This window comes from Microcaecilia unicolor, chromosome 2 (genome assembly GCF_901765095.1).
Source record: "Microcaecilia unicolor chromosome 2, aMicUni1.1, whole genome shotgun sequence".
Classification (NCBI taxonomy): domain Eukaryota; kingdom Metazoa; phylum Chordata; class Amphibia; order Gymnophiona; family Siphonopidae; genus Microcaecilia; species Microcaecilia unicolor.
Genome location: NC_044032.1, coordinates 440,345,389 through 440,367,486, shown reverse-complemented (window position 1 = coordinate 440,367,486; position 22,098 = coordinate 440,345,389). Strand labels below are relative to the sequence as shown.

At 42.6% G+C, this 22,098-nt stretch overlaps 1 protein-coding gene across 1 annotated transcript in view; it reads right to left on the bottom strand.

The window, feature by feature from the left end:
- The window catches only part of DOK1 (docking protein 1), a 119,748-nt gene extending 97,942 nt beyond the window's left edge, over window positions 1–21,806 (bottom strand). Inside the window, exon 1 of the mRNA XM_030190859.1 lies at window positions 21,553–21,806. Coding sequence (XP_030046719.1) covers window positions 21,553–21,609 — 57 coding nt within the window. The 5' untranslated portion in view covers window positions 21,610–21,806. The remainder of the gene's footprint in view (window positions 1–21,552) is intronic.
- Window positions 21,807–22,098: the final 292 nt, after the last annotated feature.

The following is a 22,098-nucleotide window of genomic DNA, read 5'->3' as shown; positions in this document are numbered from 1 at the left end:
ATATAAGATAATTCATAAGCTATCCCATCTCCAAACAGTTTACAGTCTTAACTGCAAATAAATCACTATAACTGAGAATGACAATGATAGCTTGAAAATATCAAGTGGCACAAAGTACGTATGTGTACCATTATATCGTAAACGTATGACAAGGCGTAAGAGTTCTAGGGTTTGATCATGAATATAATGTCGGAATCAATGTTAGGAGTGTGTGAGAACACTAGTAGAAAAGCAAGTCTGCTGGAAGCGCATTGTACACTGAACAAGACAAAAACATACTTCACAGATGACGGTCACAGGATGTCAAAGTAACTAATAGATATATAAAAGATGCGATACATAAAAAGGAAACATTAAGTAAAACAGAAACTGAAGCAAGATGGGGGGGGGGGGGGAAGACACCAGGAGACTCCATGAAATGATTATAGGAAATGTAAAAGATGTGATACATAAAAAGAAAAACGAAATAAAACAGAAACTGAAGCAAGATGGTAAAAAAAATGGGGTGGGGGGGATAAAGATACTAAGACTCCATGAAATGAACATTACAGGGCATTAGACTATGAGCCATACATTAAATACCTAGCTAGCAAGTATAACTTTTATACAACCATTTATGAAGCAATTTCAATGTAAATGCTTTAAAGGCTTATGTAGCACTGAATCAAATGGGGGTTTTTTTAACCTAGGAATTTTTAGTACACTTGGATTTTGGTGTAATTAATCACTTTGTTTACTTATATTTTCCCCTTCTCTTCTAGTTGAAAGTACAGTGTTGTGTTCATACCTGTTCCCTATTGCTCTCGCTTCATTTTCTTCCAACATTCTACCACCATAGGTATCATTTTTGTAGAGTCGAAGTAATTCTTTATGGCATGTTGGCCTCCATTAATGATGGGAGAACATTTAAGCCTCTAAGCACAAAGGGCAGCAGCTTGATGTACCACAGCAAAGAAAGAGCTTTGCAGAGCTTGGCAAGATTTGCATTGCTCTGTTGTGTGTTCCAAATGCAGGCTATTTGAGACAAAGCCCATCCATGAGGAATTTCACAAGGGGGAATTCAGTAAACCCCATAGGAATCCACCTACCAGGAATCCTGAGAATTAAGTTGCAGTGAGCATTATGTTTATTTTCTAAAGAAATACAGAAATGACAGAGCAGCAAGACCCAGTTCTAGCACAATGCTCCTCTTATTCTCTAGCAGTAAATTTGAGAGATTTAATTTATTAGGATTTATTTACTGCCTTTTTGAAAGAAATCATTCAAGTCAGTGAACAGTAAGAATAAATCAAACATAAGCAATAGACAATTACAGCAGTAAAAATATTCAAATACTACAAAGTATGGCATAGTATACTACTTACAATGTCAACATAATATGTAACAGAACATTTTAATAGACAGGGTATAAGCAAAGATGGAACATATAGACAGGTAAGAGTAACAGGAGTTAGAAAACTAAAAAAAATAAAATAAAAAAAAGGAATGAGCACCGCAGCACCTCTGATCATTCTAATGGGAGCAACGAAAGATTCAGAAGATCTTTCTATTCAAACCCTTATTTTTGGAAAAAAAAAATTAAGAATCACAAGAAGTAGGCTCTTAATCATTGTATTTGATGTCAACATTTCAAGTCTCCTGTCATTTTTTCATACCCATGCAAATGAAAGCAGGAAAAAAGCCTGAACTTGTGCAAGGGTCTGAAAGGACAACAAATATGTATCCTTCCAACAGAGGAATGCCAATATGATTGTTAAAGTATTTAGGTTTATAGAAACTTTACAAAAGAGAGAGAGAGAGAGAAAAAAAAAAACTACCCGCAGCGGACAAAAGGATCACAGCACATCAGTTGTGTCCACCTTCTCTCCACAGTTTAAATTATAGAGGGGACTAAAGGAAGGCTTGTTTTTTCAATGACAGTTGAGCAATACAATAAGGACTTCAAGAAAGAAAGGCAACACAAGATGCTTCCTCTCTGTTGCTACATGCCAGACTGAGCAAGAGTAATGGAAACAGTGACAAAGACAAGACTGACAAGCTGCAAAGGGGGGGGGGGGGGGGGGGAGAAGTATGAGGAAGACGGACACTAAAAACAGAGAACAGAAAAAAAAAAACCAAAACAACAAGAGCATATGAAAAGCAAAACAGAATGCTTAAAAAAGAAGGGTGTATGAAATGAAGACAGCTACAGTCCTTTTGATGTACAATCTGTAAGGGGGTGGGTTGCCAAATTTATACCAGACAGTAACTACCAGTGTCTACAGTGGGCAAGACTCCAATACAGGATTCTCTAAGCAAAACAGGGGACAAGACTAGTAAGTGATGGGCTTAAACTTCAGCACGGGAGATACGAGGTAGACATGAAGAAAAATATTTTAATTGTAAGGACAGTCACACCGGTGCAGGCAAATAAAGTTCTCCAGGGAGATTTAACAACCTGGGTAACTTAACAGTAGGTTAGTCAAAAGGGTTTCAGGTTGGTCTACAAAACCTTTTGGGAGGTCTGTTCCAGCATTACCTCTCCGTTGCTACTATTTTATTCAGGATTGTAATGCAGAGAGAAGTGTACATTTAACACTTTTTTTCTTATTAAAATTGCTTAAAATGGCTACAGACTAAATAAAGCTCAAATGGTACAACAAGAGAGGCAGGAATGTTATTATAGGATATCTTAAAAATATGGAAAGATTGCATTAATGTGTTTTATCTCTATTTAGAAATCAGTATGTACTTCACTGAACCATGGATCCCACACTGACCTCTCCATGGATCACCAGTTTGAGCTTGCTCTGCCTCCTTTATAGTTACCACAGTAGTAACCATTGCTTTGCCATAACATTAGGGCTGGGATTAAGAGGATGCAACAGAGGCCTCTGTGCTACGGGGGGACCCAAGCCTGCCTAAATCAGAAGGATACACAACCTGCTAGCAAATTTTGCAGCCCCCCCTTCCAAATGTGATCTCTGAGCCCCAAAATTGTTTTAACACCGGCCCTGCATAATATTTTGTCAAAGTAAACCAAACAGCCAAATACAATACACATTCTATTCCATCCCCACTTGACTCACTTTAAGCCCAGACTCTACCCCCCCCCCCCCCCCCCCCCCCCAATTATACCCTTAATCTCCGTTTTGTGACACTAGGAAACTTGTGGCAGCAAATAAATCCAGAGTTTTGTTGTTTTTCTTTTTGTAGTACCCTGAATGCCCCTGTAGACCTCTGTGGGAAGCAACTGGAATAGATATAAAAGTCTTGGCAGAACTGATGCTGTTACATCAGCTACCTCGGAAGCTGCAGATGGTTCTATAGTTAAGCATGTGTCTTTTTCACATAAAGTTGAAAATGTGTCAAATGTTTTATTATAATACATTTGAGGTTTCTGAATGTTCCCAACTGGTTGCCATCTGCTTATGATACATGAAGGATTATCTGTTTGACATTTTGAAGTTGCCAGAGTCTATGCCCCAAGTTAATGTTTTATTATATTTCAAGTACTTTAAAGAGAGTTCAAGGAGTAGTAGAAACATACAGTGAATTGGCAATTTGACCATTTGAATCCTTTCTGAGTTATTAGAAACTTCAGTGGAGGAGTCTAGTAAGCTGGGCAATGCTTGTTTCTTTAGAGTGATTCCCGATTTGTAAAACGTTAAGAACCTTGCTATTTCTTTTCATGGTATACAGATTAATAGGTTCTCCAATTTTTTGCCCTTTGGCTCCTTCTACTCCATTGCTCCTTGGCTGTGTCTGGGGTTTCATTCTTTTATAAACATCCTTGTAAATGTTTGATTAAACCTTAGGAGGCAACATACATTTTTACTGAGCTTGTGCAGTTGAAAGCTTTTCTTGTTGAGATATCATAGAATATAGAGGAGAAGACTTCTTCGAGAGGACTGTCTGCTACTCATAAATTTTGGGAGCACTTAGTGATTTTGCAGACCTATTGTAATAGTGTTTTGTTTATCCTTATTATTTTCTTTATATCTATTCTGGAAATATATGTTTTAATTATTCTTTGGTTATGTTTCTTTGTTAATTTCTCGTCCAAGGTACTTTTCCTTTTTGGTTATACTGTTAATTTTCATCAGAAATAAAATAAGTTATCGCCATATTGGGACAGATGAAAAGATCCATCAAGCCTAATATCCTGTTTCCAACAGTGGCCAACATAAGTCACAGGAACAAGGTAACCCCAAAGTCTTTGCAGAACTACCTTTTGTATAATAGGAGTTTGCTATTTTGCCCAGCCAAGATTGAACCTCGACCACCCACTGAGATCTTTATCCAGTTCCTCTAGTAGTCACTTAGACTTTTACACAATTTTGATAAAATGCGCCAAAATTTGAATACCAGAATATTGAATTTTTGATTTAGTTCAACTAAAGGAAAAGTTACTCCTAATTTTACTTTCTAACCCGTCAGTGAAATTTTAAGGACTTCAGATTTATTCAAGTTTACCTTAAAACCTCAAGCTTTCCATGTTCATAACTGGGAAATAAGGCCAGACATCTACTGTCTATGACTATTATGACTAGACAGATATGGATGGGCTGGAGTTGGCTTCTACAACTCCAGTAGTTGGGGAATAAGACCAGTGTCAAGCAGACTTCTAAACTATGTGCCCAAAAAAATGGCAAGAACAGATCAAGATCAATCATGCATATATGCTTAGAAATTAACTTCTCTGTGGAGCTATGACAACATCAGTCATGCCAAGTAGGGTCCAAAGTCAACCACTGTAAAAGCACCGTGGCTTTTAATTCAGTATTCATTAATGCTCTGTGGAGGCTATTTTGCTTGTAGGTAGAATAAGGTCTTTCGTTAATTGGATACTGTGGGTTTAGCACAATCCCCAGCAGCCCTCACTAGTTCACATTCACACAACCAAGCTTGAGTTTTCATGTTTGGTTTTGGCAGGTGATGAGTTTCAGCTGAAGTTTGTTTCAGTTTCAGCCAAAAGCTTTCAGCCAGTTTCAGTGGCAGTTTCTTTTCTGCTGAGACTGAAAAAAAGAAATTTTAAACCAGCCTCTGATAGTCAGTTCCCCTCCCCCATCCCCCTAATACCAGCTCTCAGTCTAATTCTAGCTGCTAAAGGTTTGATGGGCAACTCTGCCCTGTACTTCAAGTGAATGGAAAAATTGTGGGTACCCTTTATTAATCTTTTTTTTTTTTACATAAAACCACCCCTGCTCTACCGACACTCAAGATATTAACTGGGTGAGAAGCTAGATGAGAGCTTTAAATAAAACATATAAAAAGTATGCAGATAAAGACCATATGGCCTATCCAAGCTGCCCATCCATGCCATCTACTCTCCCTATCAGTCTCAGAGCTCCTTGATTTACACACTGTTGCTTAAAATGGCGCTCTCCCTTCGAGTCATGGTGCACTGCCTCCCATCAGTGCCCAATCTTATGCAGGTCTTCCTAGCCTCCTCCCTCCATATGAGACTTGTTACATAACAGTTGCCCTACTAGCTCAAACCAAGAGTCATCTTGCCCACTACCCTGTTTCCAACATTGGCCAGTCCAGGTTACAAGTGCCTTGCAGAGTCCCAAAAATTAGCAGATCCCATGCTACTTAACTTCATGGATAAGCAGTGTGTTTCCCAAGGTATGTCTTAATAGTTTATGGACTTTTCCTCCACAAAAGTGCCCAAACCTTTTTTTTTTTTTAACCCAGCTACATAAACTGTTTTTAACACTTGCTCAGGCAATGAATTTCAGAACTATGTCACGAGTTCATAAGATATTGGAGAGGACTTTGCACCAGTAGTCTTGATTCCTTTGACTCCCCATTGTGTGCAGCACCTTCACAGCCTTCTCCCTTGTTTGTATTTTATAGGCTTTCCTACCAATTGACAGGGCCAGTCCAAAGTGTACGTTCACCTCAGCAATTAATTACCTGGTAGACAAAAATATAGCTCATTATTTGCCGAAAGTGGACTTAATGGGATTTTGAAATAAGTCTTTCCGTTTTTCTTCCCACTAAGGCAGCATCCCTACAACCAGCCTCTGCACAAGTTTTTTCCAGGTGTTTCCCCAGCCAGTACCATTTTGATTGCTTCCCCCATATACATATTCTTTTAGACGTATGGCTTTTTCCTTAGCCGTCATCACCGTACCTATTCTGGGGAGGTACTAAGCCTGAAGAACAACAAAGAGTCCAATTCTCCCGCAAAAACACACAAAGAAACAACAAGTCAAGCGGAAGATATTCAGAAGGACCAGACTGAAGTCACAGATGTTGACAGTCAAAAACGATGGTTTATTAAGACCCTACACTGTCCGTGTTTCGGCCAAGAGGCCTTCTTCAGGGGTCTTCAAATTGGCAAACAGAGATAATCCAATCAAAAGTGCTTATGTAATAAACCAATCTGGATGAAACTCAGGATAAGAGCTATAAAAAAAACAGTCAGTAAAGTATTAAGGAAACAGTTTTTTTAAAATAAAATCGGATGAGCTATTAAGAAGGCTTCTTAATAGCTTGCAATGAGAGTGGAGATGGCAGCCGGTATGGCTGAAATCCAGGAGTAGGGCCCTCAGGAACCGGGTTCACAAGAGCAAGGATCACAGGAACCAGGCAGATGTTGTGAAGGCACTGGAACTGGAAGCAGAGTCTCCTTAAAGATCAGCCCTGATGACACCCAGGCATGCCCTTCCTCCGACTTACTGCCATCACGAACAAAGGCTTTCAGGAACTAGGCAGGCTTGTTGTGAAGGCACTGGAAGTGGGAGTTGAGTCTCCTTAAGAATGCTCAGCCCCGACGATGCACAGGCGTGCCCCTCCTCCGAATTACTGCCCTCGCTTCAACCCAGGGCTTGCAGCACATGCATACTCCCTAGAGGGAGGGCATGCATGGATGCAGGAGGACACCTCCACCACGAGTCTGTAGGGCCGAGATCAGCGCCCCGTCGCAGCCCCAGAGAAACAAAGCACTCTGGGCCTGTAGTAGTCATGGTAGGACTGTGACAGTGCTCCTTATTTGTCTTCATGCGATTCCCTATACTCAACACACACATTACACTCTCTGGATGCTTACCGCCTGGTACTCCCCCACAATTTGCACACCTCAAGTCCACTAGACACTCAGCTTTCCTTTTCCTTGCACTGCGACTATGGAATGACCTCCTTCTCACATTACATGCAGAACAAGTCTTCTCTAAATTTAAGATGTATTATTTTAGGATAATTTCAGGCATATGCTGTAATGCACCCCTGCTGATATATCCCTTTGCTGGACAATCACCCCCCCCCCCCCCCCCCCCATGTGGGTGCCACATAGAATCCAGGTATAAATCTTACACGTGCCCCATATTCAAAGCAATTTAACTGAGAGGAGAAGCTCCTGACTGGTTGAATGGCCTGAGGCTGCCTAACTGCTGATATTCAATGGCACTTAACCAGACTGAATATCACGGCAAACCACATCTGCACTGTCCAGTTAGTGCTGGGGCAGTCCTTGGGTGGAGCTTGGGCAGAGGCAGTACTTAACCAATTAGTGGCGATATTCAGACTGCTAACTGGTTAAGTAAGCAGCTAAAGTTAGGACAGCAAAAAGACTGCCCTAAAAACTTTAGCTACAGAAGTAACTGGGCACCTGTTTAAATATTGGCGGTTCTTATTGAAGGAACCGAGGCTCCAGACAATGTAGTCAATGTTTTTATACTATAGCCTCCAACAGACCCCTTATATCTACAGAAGGAGTTCTCAACCCAATCCTCGGAACACAGCCAACCATCTAATTCCAGGATATCCACCGTGCATATATATGCAGTGTAAGCGAACCTCATGTATACTCATGATGGATATCCTGAAAACCAGATTGGTTGACTGTTTCCTAAGGACTGGATTGAGAATCCCTGCTCTACAGAGAAGATCTCTCTAAAAGAAGAGGTTGCAGAAAAATGCAAGACCCTTGAAACACCTTCTCCTCCCTTTCCTCCCCCTCCCCCAGCAGTTTCTCTAGAACTTGCTCTCCAATTAGTAAAGGCAGTGTCCTATCATGGACTGATCAAGCAGTGCAGTAGCACAGGGTGCAAATAAAAGGGGGGGAGCAAAATCTGCTCCCAGCCCAGCGCCTCTGGTGAAGTGGGCAGGGGGGGGGGGGTGAGGCACCACTGCATTAGTTATACAGGGTGCAACAATAATACTGCCATGAGCAAAGGAGAGCCACCTGAGCTACTGTAAACTACACAAAGACCAATAAAGTGAAACAAAAATAAGAGGTTGGCAAGATGGGGGGGGGGGGGGGGGGGAAGTAAAATTCCAGTGCAGCATATGGCATGAGCGAGAAAGCAATATAGGAAATTACATGAGAATCCACAGACAACTATTCTCAGTGCTGTGTGATGAGGAATCAGCCAGGGTCAATGAAATAACTGGAGTCAACAGGAACAACAGTGGTCAATCTCAACTTGGCCCAAAGTTAAGGGTAAGATGACATGGGACCATGTCTATGCCCAGTGTGACTAGGTGGAGATAATCATGCCTCATCCATTGCCCCTCCTACATTCTCTTATCCAGATCACCGAGCCTTTACAATTTCTGGGATAGGAAATGAGATTCCAGCACATAATGCAATATATTACTCATCACAGTTTGGCTGATAAACACATCAAATCATCCGTAAACAGGTATGTCTACATGTATACTCTCTCACTTCATATGCTGCCCTTCATTCAAAAACAGAGCAGTTTTCTAACAAAGCTTAAAATACAACAAAAGAAGGTTAATCCATGGCTGTAATCAGGCATAATGGATTTCACTATGATAGGAATTTGCTGATTCAGAGACTAAGAAGTTTAACAAAGGTTGCCAGAATTAGGCCACACAAAGCTTAGAGGTTCTGCGAAAATAGCCCTCAATCCCTCAGCTCCCAAGGGGGGGGGGGGGGGAAGAGGGAGGTGGACATGCAACATTTTAATCTGTGCAGAGAGGTGTGGTAGCCGTGTTAGTCCACTTTTAAAGGTTATCAATAGAAATCAAACAAAATAAAACATGGAAAAGAAAATAAGATACCTTTTTTATTGGACATAAATTTAATACATTTCTTGATTAGCTTTCGAAGGTTGCCCTTCTTCGTCAGATCGGAAATAAGCAAATGTGGTAGCTGATAGTATATATAAGTGAAACATCCAAGCATTTCATTGACAGTCTAGCGGGGTGGGGGTGGGTAGGAGGTATGCATGGGGACATCAAAGCATTACATTGATAGTCTAACAGGATGGGTGTGGATAGGTGAGAGGAGGGTGATAAACAGAGAAATACAACTTTATGGTTTATAATGGGCTAAAAAACCTAGATCCTTTTTAAGTCCTGTCCGTTGGGTGTCAAAATATTCAATCATTCTGACTTCAAAGGTCTTACATTCCTGCATTGTTTTAAAGTTATCTTTCAGGATTCTTACTGTGAAATCACTGGTTTAGTGTTCTGGTCTTGTGAAGTGTTGGCCCACAGGGGTGGGGGCTTGACTGGCACTGGCTATTTTCATGTGATGTCTGTGCAGATTGAATCTTGTCTTAAGCATCTGGCCTGTTTCTCCAATATAGCATCCTTCGTTACATTTTTTACACTGAATGATATATACCACATTGGAAGATGAGCATGTGAAAGATTCCTTTATGTTGAATATTTTTCCTTTGTGAATGACTGTGGGGTCCTGTGAAATGTTTCGGCATAGCTTGCAGCTGGATATATTACAGGGAAATGTGCTAACATTCTTTCCCCGACCTCATGCCCATCCTGGCAAAAGCAGCTTGCACACCTTGGATTGCAAGAGAGCATCAGCCTACTACATGGAGCAGACCAGGCCCCACAGACAGAGAAGGGCACATTTCCCTGTAATATATCCAGCTGCAATCTATGCCAAAACATTTCACAGGACCATGTCACAGCCTTACAACTTTCTTCAATAGACGCTGACCTCAAGTGGGCTACTGACGCAGCCATGGCACTGACATTATGAGCCGTGAAATGACACTCTAGTGTCAACCCAGCCTGGGCCAAATTGAAATGGTGCGTTTCCCCGATGGTGACCCCCATCCTGTTGGGATCAAAAGAAACAAAAAGTTGGGCAGACTGTCTGTGCGGCCTGGTCTGCTCCATGTAGTAGGCCGATGCTCTCTTGCAATCCAAGGTGTGCAAGCTGCTTTTGCCAGGATGGGCATGAGGTCGGGGAAAGAATGTTAGCAAGACAATCGACAGTTTCATTTGGACCTCTGACACCACATTCGGCAGGAACTTAGGGTGCGTGCAGAGGACTACTTCAAACAAAATAAATACTGATATCTAAAAAATGTAACATTAGCCATATAAAATATCCATATGCCGCCTCATAAATTTAGGGTATCTTTTAATTATGTACATACACTATGGCATTTGGATAAACTCCCAAACAGAAAATATCATTTATGCCCCTAAATTTATGAGGCGGCATATGGATATTTTATATGGCTGTTACATTTTTTAGATATCAGTATTTATTTTGTTTGAAATATTGTTTCCTATGTAATGTGTAATATGCTCTTGTTTAAAGACATTGTTCTCTATGTTGTGTTCAATATGTTTTACATTTTACATTTTTAATTTTTTTAATATATTATTCTTATTCTGTTTGTATGTTGTTTTTAGACCCCTGATGAAGGCTTTATAGCTGAAACACAGACCATGTAGGGTCCTAATAAAGTCTATTTGGAGTTTTCATTCTGTGAGTTTTGACTGGTTTCTTGGATTGGATTTTCTTCCACTCTGCCTTCGTTCTCCTTGGTGATTTTGTGGAAGGTGTGAACCTCTTCTTTTTCCACAACTAAAGGGAGCATACAAGCTCTGAGGACACTTGGATGACATCTTCCAGACTCCTCTGTTATAGATGACTTGAAGCTTTCTAACTCCAACAATCACCTAACAATTCAGAGTGGTAAAACATTTTTCAGATGACACCAGGATGGCTTTTGGCCTGGACAGTTGTGCTAAAGTAACCATCCTAATTTGAAAGCTAAGTAAAAAACTCCTTTATGTAAAGAAGCAAAAGTCAAAGCAGCCCTGTACTTCTGAATGTGTTATATATTTTGTACAAAATTTTATTTGTGTACTGTAATTAATTTATAATTTGTATTCTGCATCATTAACCATATAAAGAGATATTTATAAAGATGTACTGCAAAATAAGTACACAGGTTTACACTTTATGTGCTGCACATTGTCATAGGAACCAGCCTGGTGAGTGCTGAGCACCCCCAATATTGAGTGAGCTCCTTCATTGTGCACAGGGAGTGGTAATTGGTATTGTGTTTGGCTCCCAAATCATTTTAAAATGGTGGCAATTATGCATATGGTGATGGCAAGGAAATGAGGCCCTCATGATCAAAAGCCCTGCGCTGTTCCAAACAGCGACCTAAAAATAGCGCCAGGACAGCGCAGGGCTTTTCTGCATCGATGATCAAAGATAATGCATGCAAATCTAAGCAGCGCTATTACCTTTGATTATCATATTGAAGTGCGGGAGAATTGCGCCTGAGCATGCGCTCAGCACAATCCTCCCGCACTTGTTTGACAAGTCTGGGCTGCCAAAAGCCCAAACCTGTCAAACAGCCTGCCAGGCCTGAACAACGAGGGCTGGAGGACCGAACATTGTCTCCAGCCCCCCCCCCAAACCCCCAGAAAACGTTGAGGCCGCCAACGGCGGCCAAACCCTCTCCCACCCAGCGACGGGGGGGCTGGAGGTCCCCCCACTGACGATTCTACCCCCTCCATGCCCAGGGAGGGTTGGAGATCCGGTGGGTCTCCAGCCCCCCCCCCCCCCGAACCTCCATAAATTGTGGTGGCCACCTCCGGCCAAAAGCCAACACACCCTGTTATCCATCGACCGGGGGGGGGGGGGGCTGGAGGTCCGGTGGACCCCAACTCCTCTCCCCCCCAGTGTTCTGCATTGAATCCCTGGTGGTCCGTGGCCGCCCCCTACCTTTTGTTGGAGGAGGGACGCAGCCTGCCTGCCTCCCTCCTCTTCCTGTCGATGCCGCTGAAAAATGGCGGGGCTGTAGCCCCGCCCAGTGCATCCCAGGATGCAATGGGCGGGGCTGGGCGCCGCCATTTTTCAGCGGCGTCGACAGGAAGAGGAGGGAGGCAGGCAGGCTGCGTCCTCCTCCAACAAAAGGTAGGGGGCGGCCACGGACCACCAGGGATTCAATGCAGAACGCTGGGGGGGAGAGGAGTTGGGGTCCACTGGACCTCCAGCCCCCACTCCCCGTCGATGGATAACAGGGTGTGTTAGCTTTTGGCCGGAGGTGGCCACCACGATTTATGGGGGTTTGGGGGGCTGGAGACCCACCGAACCTCCAGTCCCCCCGTCGCTGAGTGGGAGGGTGGGACAGCGTTTGGCCGGAGGCGGCCACCATGATTTATGGGGGTTCGGGGGGGGGGCTGGAGACCCACCGGATCTCCAGCCCTCCCTGGGCATGGAGGGGGTCAGATCGTCGAGGGGGGGGGGGGGACCGGAGGCCCACCGGACCTCCACTCCCCCGTTTGCGTTTGCTTTGGGGGGGAACGGGGGCCTGCCAGCATGCAACTGCATGCTGGACAGGGCTCACCATTCCTCCCCAATGATCCGCAAAGTCTAACGCCAGCTCAGAGCTGGCGTTGATTTTGCCACGGCCAGCAACCCAATCTTTGGTGCGCTGGCCGCTGATCATTGGGGATGAATGCCTTAAGCGCTGATTAGCATGCATTTGCAAGCTAATTGCGCAAGAAGCCCTATTTAGCATGCATTTGCATGCTACTTGTGCTACGAGCCCTCGAGTGCGTTGTTTCAGGCGCTCGAGGGCTCTGATCATGGGTCGGCAGCAAACTCCGGCGCTAGTATGGCATTAACAGCCTCTAGCGCCGGAGTTTGCTTTTGATCATGAGGGCCTGATTTATCAAGCAGGTGAGGGAAAGGAGAGTGATCAAATTTGATCATCTCAAATTAGCTTGGGTGACCAAAGCCAGGACAGACTAGGACAGGGGTTCTCAGAACTCACCCAGTCAGACTGGCTGGGTGTGTCCTGAAGACTGGGTTGAGAACACCTGGACTATGGTGCTTAGGAAACACTAGACAGGAAAAAGAAAAAAAAAAGTGACGACACCTCTTTATAAATCATGGGTGAGACCATCCAGATCGGAAGCCACACTTCACAAAAGAAAGAGATAAGACAGCCATGGGAAAGCTACCAAAGTGATACACAGCCTCTACACTAACATTTAAGAGTAGATGTCCATATGGTCAACAGTTACTCAGTATTCTTGGAAGGGCAGGATTAATGCACAAGCAAACTAGACATGAGCACAAAATCAGGAGGGGGGGGGGTCTACAAACCTATCAGGCTTCCCACCTGAGAACTGTAAACATCTGACAACTATGGGATGCTAAGGACCAGTGCAGTGTTGCCAACCAGTGAGTGGCTGGCAAAACCTTTAAATCTGCAATATAACTGCTATTACTACTACTACTAAGCATTTTTATAGCACTACAAGGCGTACGCAGCGCTGCACAAACATAGAAGAAAGACAGTCCCTGCTCAAAGACCTTACAATCTAATAGACAAAAAAATAAAGTAAGCAAATCAAATCAATTAATGTGTACAGGAAGGAGGAAAGGAGGGTAGGTGGAGGCGAGTGGTTACAAGTGGTTACCAGTCAAAAGCAAAGTTAAAGAGGTGGGCTTTCAGTCTAGATTTAAAGGTGGCCAAGGATGGGGCAAGACTTAGGGGCTCAGAAAGTTTATTCCAGGCGTAGGGTGCAGCGAGACAGAAGGCGCGAAGTCTGGAGTTGGCAGTAGTGGAGAAGGGAACAGATAAGAAGGATTTATCCATGGAGCGGAGTGCACAGGAAGGGGTGTAGGGAAAGACGAGTGTGGAGAGATACTAGGGAGCAGCAGAGTGAGTACATTTATAGGTTAGTAGAAGAAGTTTGAACAGGATGCGAAAACGGATAGGGAGCCAGTGAAGCCTATATCCCTCCCAAAGTCATCGCTCCAGAGCAGCCAAGGGAACTCTTGAGATTGCAAATGATTCAAAATATAATCAAACTATGTCACAATGCCAAGAAATTTGATAGGGTTACACCACTGTTATCGACACTGGTTACCAGTCTCTTACTGCATCCCTTTTAAAACTTCAACCTTTACACACCAGATTTATTACTCTAGCTAACCTCGTTCTCTCTCTTTATAATTTCTTACTCCCCAAACATACCCATTTGCACACAGATCCTCTCAGCACAATCTTCTGTTGATTCCACTACCTTCAGCTGTATTTTTTAGGCTGCACTTGTCTGCCAAGTTTCAGTGTTCAGGCCCATCAATTACCAATTGATATTCATAATGAAAAGTCCCTAAAGGAACTTTAAAAAGTCTTAACATATTATACCTTAGCATTTCCTTCTAATGTTTTGCTGCTGGTTGCTTTCGCTATAGACCACAATATGTCTTGTGTTTATTTATGATTTCCCATTCCCACCTTGTCTTAGATGTCATTTTACTTTTCAGACATTATTGATTACATTAACTTTGTAATCTTAAGCCTCCTAATGTAGCCTCCTTGTGGTTTTCTTACATTATTCATTTAGTTTCATTGTAAACCGGCTACAGACAATTCAATTTTATGGGCGGTACATCAAGCAAAACTGAGCTATGAAAATCAGGGAAAGGATTTGGGATTTAATTAACAGCTTTTTCAGTTGTAGCTCAAAACAAGTTACACTCAGGTAGAGTTGCTGTGTTTCTGCCCTGAAGAGCTTGCAATTCGAGTTTGTACCTGAGGCAGTGGAGGGTTAGGTGACCTGCTCAAGATTACAAGAAGCTACAGTGGGATTTGAACTGAACCTCCCTATTTCCAGCCCCACTGCTCTAACCATAAGGGCTGATCCTAAATACAGCAGCAATGAGTTCAAGGACAAAATCAATGTACACTCACATGTGGCTGCTACCACACATTAAAAAAAAAAAATCAGCCCCTCCAGTTTTCCCCCAGGCTTTTTCCAAAGAGCTGATTTGAGGGGAGGGTAGCTTGGGGAGAAGGGGGGGGGGGGTGGGAAGAGAGAGACCATGAACGGAAATTCCCAGGGGAGGGGTGTAAATAGGGGCCAGCTAATTTATGTCCACTTAAAGCCTAATATAGTTTTTTAATGCAACCTTACTCAGTTCTGAGTACAGTTGCTCCTCCTGACATGACACATGCTCTCCTATCTCAATCCTGTGCTGCCCACTGTCAGAGCTTTATTGCAAGTCACTTCAACCCCCACATGACAGACATGTGGGTATAAAGCCATATGTTCCAGATCCCTGGCCTCTGTTTTGAGTGTAAAGCTGCTTTCAAGAAATAAGATCATGTGATCAAACAATATGGTAAATCCCACGTGTAGAGAGATTACAATACCAATAAAGAGGAAGAGATCAAATGTCAAGTATAGCAGTAAATTATATTACTGGCAAAAAAAAAAGAAATGAGTAGGTTCCACATTTATGGCACAAGAGTGCATTAAATCAGGAAAAGAAAGTGATTCTCACATTTATACCCCTATATCTTAAACTGTAGACACACCACATATTGAGAGGAAATGTTTCTGATGCGTGCAAATTCAGACTCCACACCTGCTCTGTTGTGCAAGTCATAAGAACATGTTTCTGGACCATAATCCCACCCCCAGTGAAGTCCTCATCATTATCTTCATCCAACCCAGAAGGAAATGTGAGAGCGTTAAGTATAAAGTTTCAAGAAAGGTGAAAACCTGGAATCAGGCCATTCTGGGTTCCAACATGGCATAGAGGAGATCTGAAGTGAGTATGCCAGGGGGGACACAGCACACCTCCAACTACGTGACTACAACAGATACAACCAGCTGTTGTACTTGGGATCAACACGTATTCCGCAACAGCTCTTAATCTATGTTCTAGAGTCAAGAATTTCCTTAAGATGTAATCAAACTCCCAATTCTTTTTTCACCTAGTCCACAGAACAATTACACTGCTAATAAACCAACTTGCGCTGCAACAGCTAGCAACAATCCTAAAGAATCAGCTTTTTACCAACCTTCTACTCTGCTTTGACAACATCAGAGGCTCAAGTAGTTAGGAAGTAAGCGTACGGGGGGGAGGGGGGGGGGGAACTCTTGTCAGCAAAAAGTCTAACAAACCAAACCAAAGATTTAAAGAAACCTTCAAACGGTTCTCCATCTCAAGGGAGAAAAAGCATGACAAAGAAAGATAATTAAAATCCAAAGTGTGAACATATGTATACTGTATAAAATGAAAATACAACTTTTTGGAGGGGTGGAGAAGTACGGTTTGGGTCACTTTTCCTCTGAGCAACTACTGGACTGCCATACCACGGCCTTTTCTGTTATTGCATGTAGCCCTCTGCCTGACTCAACACAGCCTATCAGAGCACCAGCCCTGAGACATGGACCACATACTACAGCTCTCTGGAATCTGGCTACGGAGGGTCAACAGGTGTAGCAATTGCACAGCTATCAAGACTCACTCCAGGGAAGATAAAGCCCAGCTCCTCTGCATAGCAATGCACAGCACTCCAATTAAGCCACTGAGCAGGCACAAGATACTCTGCAGTTCCTAAGAATATTCTCTAAGGGGACCTTTTACCAAGCTGCAGTAAGTGCTACTGCAAGATTACTACAGCTTAAAATTGCTTACCGCAGGGATACGCTCAGGCATCATGTGGTATATGCCAAGTCGGCTTGCACTAAATAATTTATTTTTTTTATTTTTGCACGAACAGGATGTGTCGCGAGGGAGGGGGGAGAAGCAGCAGAGAATAGGTGTTTCTGTGCTAATCAGTTATCACAGCTACATTACTAAGTGTTAACTGATTAGCACAGGATTACCATGTGAACCCTTACCGCCTACAAAATAGGTTGTCAGTAAATGCTAACACAGAATTTGTTTTTAATAGCTGTACACTAATGGTGACAAGTTATAGTGTAAGCCTGAAAAACAGGAAGAAATTCTTCTGGGAGGAAAAAAAGCCTCAAGAAGCACCTTTTCCACTATTTAGGTGGAATAAGGGGCTAGGACTGCTTCATCATCGGCTAAAAAAAACCTCCTAGTGTGAGTTGCTAGTCTCTTGAAAGTAGCACGTCTCTTAATCGTAACAAATACAGCTGAGGAACAGTAATTACAAGCACAGTAACGCTGCTCTTGGTACTTAGCTTTAAGAAATAGGTCTTCCTTCAATGCTGCTCCGTGTTCGACCGTGGCCAACGGTGGCTTCCGTTTCGCCAATGCTGCCTCGGAACCACTGGTTGTTCTTAGTCCGTTCAATTGGTCGTACTATTCCGTTCAGTACGTCGACGGTTAAGTATGATTAAGAGACGTGCTACTTTCAAGAGACTAGCAACTCACACTAGGAGATTTTTTAGCCGATGATGAAGCAGTCCTAGCCCCTTATTCCACCTAAATAGTGGAAAAGGTGCTTCTTGAGGCTTTTTTTCCTCCCAGAAGAATTTCTTCCTGTTTTTCAGGCTTACACTATAACTTGTCTCATATATTTTTACTTTAAGTGATTTTTGGGTTTTGAGACTGGTTCCCTTACGTTCTATTACTGTATATTTCGACATTAGCACATATTCCTTTTTTTTTTTGTTTGCATTAATGGCTATCGGCCATTTTATTGCTGCGTTAAAAATGGCCTTAGCAAGTGGGAACCCATGCAAGGGCCAACTAAGGCCACTTTACACCACGGTTTATTAAAAGGACCCCTAAGATACTACAGAAGGGCTTTTCAAATCTCTTCTGGGGGTTTCTACATCCAGCTGGGTTTTCATGATAGCCATAATGAATATGCAGGAGAAAAATAACCTGTTGAGTATCTGATGGATACAAAATTATATTCTCACTACATCTGTTTCCCTTTGATACCAAGTATTCTGAAAGATCAATAGAGAGCTTACACAAACAGATGCACAAACACTAGACTTCATTAGAAAAACTTCTGACTAGGGGTCGCCTGTTCTGAAGAGCATAGTGACTTCAGAAAGTGCTCTTCAAGGGAAAAACAGAACATGTGTCTTTAAAAGTTTCCAGGCATCGGGTGTTATTTTTCTCATGAAGAGTGCATTTTTGTGAAGTTATTCACTACAGTACAATTTGCAATAGTAAACAATAAGCTGTTATGCAAATCACACAAAGGCGCTCATCAATGCCAAAACTCAATGTTGAATTTTCCTAAGGCAGGGATGACTGACACAGGTGAACTGGGGCACTCTTAAAAAAAATGAAAATACTAAAAAGTAACTACAGAAAATTCAGTGTTTACAAGATAGCATTACTATATTTTGCTGGTATATTTTGTGGTCAAGTGCCATAACATATGTTTTTGCTTAAGGCCTTTTATTCTCTATGTCAACATGGTCATTATTATACTCTGTTCTGGCCATTATACAGCCATAGGAACACCAAGGCAATTGAAGTATTTTAAATGTATGATTTATATATATTTTTACTAAGTCTTGTTATGAATAGGTTAATTTGTTGGCTTTACCTATGGGGCTATATTCAGAAAATGGCACCTACAATTCGACATCGAAAAAAAATAATTGGTGCTGAACATCATTCTATAAACCAGTGGTTCCCACACCTGGTCCTGGAGGCACCTCAGCCAGTCAGGTTTTCAGGCACTGTATGTAAATCTCTCTCATGAATATTCATCATGGTGGATAAGGCCCAGGTTTGGGAATCATTGCTATGGGGTGCTCCATAATTGGCGCCAGGGCCAGTGTTAGGGGGTGGCAAACAGGGCTATTGCCCTGGACTCCCATACCACAGGGGGGCCCCCAAACTTGCCTCAAGCTAAAGAGGCATAGGCTGAAGACCAGCTTCTGGGCACACTCCCCAGTTCCCCTTAATGTCTAACACCAGCTCTGATGGACACCCTTTACAGAATAGCATGTAGTGCTGTGATCCGTGCCTAACTTTGGGCACAAGGATTTACACCAAGGGAGACCACATATAAGTCACGGCATGTAACGTAGGAGTAGATTCCCAGTATTCTGTAATATTGCACTCATCTTTAGTGAACGGCCCTGACTCACCCATGCTCCTCCCATAGCCACTCCCCCTTTTCAGTTCCACACTGTTGCTTTATAGAACAGCACCTAGCAAGATGAACACAAATCCTAATTAGAGCCAATCACCAAATTGACACTAATCGGCTCATTATTCAATTAAATGGCACATGCCCAAATTTGGGCATGCAATTTTCAACAGACCCTAGCAAGTGCAGATAACACCTAATTACAGCCAATTAATCACCTAATTATTGACACTGATCAGCTCATTCAATTAAATGGCATGTGCACAAATTTAGGCATGCAATTTTCAGAACCCACTTGTAGAATCTGGGGGATAATGACATATTTCAGAGGCTTATGAATAGTGTTATAGCTTTTATTTTTTCTTGTTGTAATTGTTGGTTTATTCTTTGATGTTCTTTTATAAAAGCTACAAAAAATGTCACATACATAGTAACATAGTAGATGACGGCAGAAAAAGACCTGCACGGTCCATCCAGTCTGCCCAACAAGACAAACTCGTACGTACTAGTTTTTGTGTATATCTTGCCTTGATTTGTAACTATCATTTTCAGGGCACAGACCGTACAAGTCTGCCCAGCACTATCCCCGCCTCCCACCACCGGCTCTGGCACAGACCGTATAAGTCTGCCCAGCACTATCCCCGCCTCCCACCACCGGCTCTGGCACAGACCGTATAAGTCTGCCCAGCACTATCCCCGTCTCCCACCACCAGCTCTGCCACCCAATCTCGGCTAAGCTCCTGAGGATCCATTTCTTCTGAACAGGATTCCTTTATGTTTATCCCACGCATGTTGAATTCCGTTACCGTTTTCCTCTCCACCACCTCCCGCGGGAGGGCATTCCAAGCATCCACCACTCTCTCCGTGAAAAAATACTTCCTGACATTTTTTTTCAATCTCATTTCATGCCCTCTAGTTCTGGCGCCTTCCCCTCTCTGGAAAAGGTTCGTTTGCGGATTAATACATAATACATACAGATGCCCACAAGACATTTTTATAGATGAAATGCTTTAAATGTGGCTGTTCCTTTTTTTTTGGCATATACATATGTGATCACTTATTATATTATACTTTATCATGATTTATTTTGGCCTCAATAGGACTGTCCTATTTCCTCTCTTGTGGGTAAGCACTTAACACTTTTTTCTATTTTTTTTATTAACTTTTTTTTAGCTATGTTTTGAAGAGTACATTAATACTCCCCCCCCCCTCCCGTTTTTCCTTTTCTTAGCATTTTTGTTTGCTGCTTATATTTCAACTGCTTGACTGTCTTGACCAGACATCAACCTTACAAAACATTTTGGGGAAGGAGGAGTTATTAATTTGTATACCTATTAAAATGTGTTAATTTACTGTTAATTCTAGTTATTTGTAACTAGGTCTCATTGATAAAATGAGACCTGTGCTAAAGTACATAAGTATTGCCATACTGGGAAAGACCAAAGTTCCATCAAGCCCAGCATCCTGTTTCCAACAGTGGCCAATCCAGGTCACAAGTACCTGGCAAGATCCCAAAAATGTACAAAACATTTTGTACTGTAGCATGAATTAGTTACAAATAACATATTATCAGTAGTTCACACTATTAACTACACCCCTAGGTCTCATTACATAAAATGCAAAAACTATACTAAAATTGCACAAGGTATTGGTAAAACAGTAGTGGTAAAATAACACGTTTTAAAGGTAGACCACATTGATAACTACAATCGTTAATCCCCTGAAAGCAGAATTGACACCAAAACACGTTGGGCGATTTTAAAATTCCTGTTTCTTCGTAGGATTGTTGCAATTTAAGCTTTTTACGTGTGCGGTGATATTTTAAAATTGTGTTATATTACAATGGTTTATACCTAGCTGGCTCTACATTTTGTACTCATTACTTGCCGACCATATACCCTGTTGCACCAATGGTGTATGGAAACAAAAGAGCAAGGGATCCAGTTGCCACTTCTTTTTCCTCGTTTCCTATGCTCTCACCCCCAACACAGGGAATAAATATGTACTGGACTCTCTCCCCTCCAACAAACCCCCTGCTTTTTAAATAGAATAATATAAAGCGATCCCCAAATTGGGTTCTGCAGAACCCTGGGGGTTCCTCTTCAGATGTTCCTCAAAACGTGAGGCTGCAGATTCTGCTTATGTAAACATACAAATGTTCATACAACTAAGGGCTTCTCTGGGTATGAACAATATATACTTTAGGGGTTCCAACTTCCGCCATTGTAAAGAGTTTGGGACTCGCTGCTGTAAGCAGTAGCCGTGGCCTCTCCCCCACACATCTAAAGTGGAAAGATGCCTAAAGAAAAGAAAAAGCCTTCACTGGGAGGAATCAGACTACAAAATAGGGGCCCCTGCCCAGACCCTTTTCAGGTAATGGGAATTGCATTCGGAGTCGAAGCAGGGATTGGGTCCAGCCCTTAGATTACATTAATAAAAGTGCGAGGGCTCGGAAACCGCATCCTGCACTTACTTTGCCAAACTTCTGGTGCTGCACATGCAGCTGCCCCTCCTTGACTGGTTTATCCATGACAGCACCGAAGCAACTCCTCTACAAGTCCTGACATAGGCGTCGGAAAGTGGGTGGGGGAGCCACCCGGGCACAACTTTTCCGTGGCTCTCCACAGCGCTGTCCCAAAGAACTGATATAAGCAGATACTCCACCACCGCACAGATACCTGCACTCGGGCGCAGAGCGCGCGACCTAATAAGAGACTAGCAAACCAGCGCGAGAATACAGAAGCTTTGCCAAGTGTAAAACAAGGAGGTTTTAAGACAGGAGCCGGCATGACGTCAAAACGTTGAAGCTGCCTTCGACGCACAGCCGCCATATTGATGAACTCTAAACAATCTACATCCTTACATCTTCCCTTGAGCTTTTATTTATTTCATCTCAGTTACAGAAACATGCCGGCTTGTGCAGCATACGGATGTACACAGAAAAATATAATTTTTAATAAAGGAGTAGTCAGAAGTGGAGGAATACCACCAGGGTACATAGGAAGAGAAAAAAAAAAAA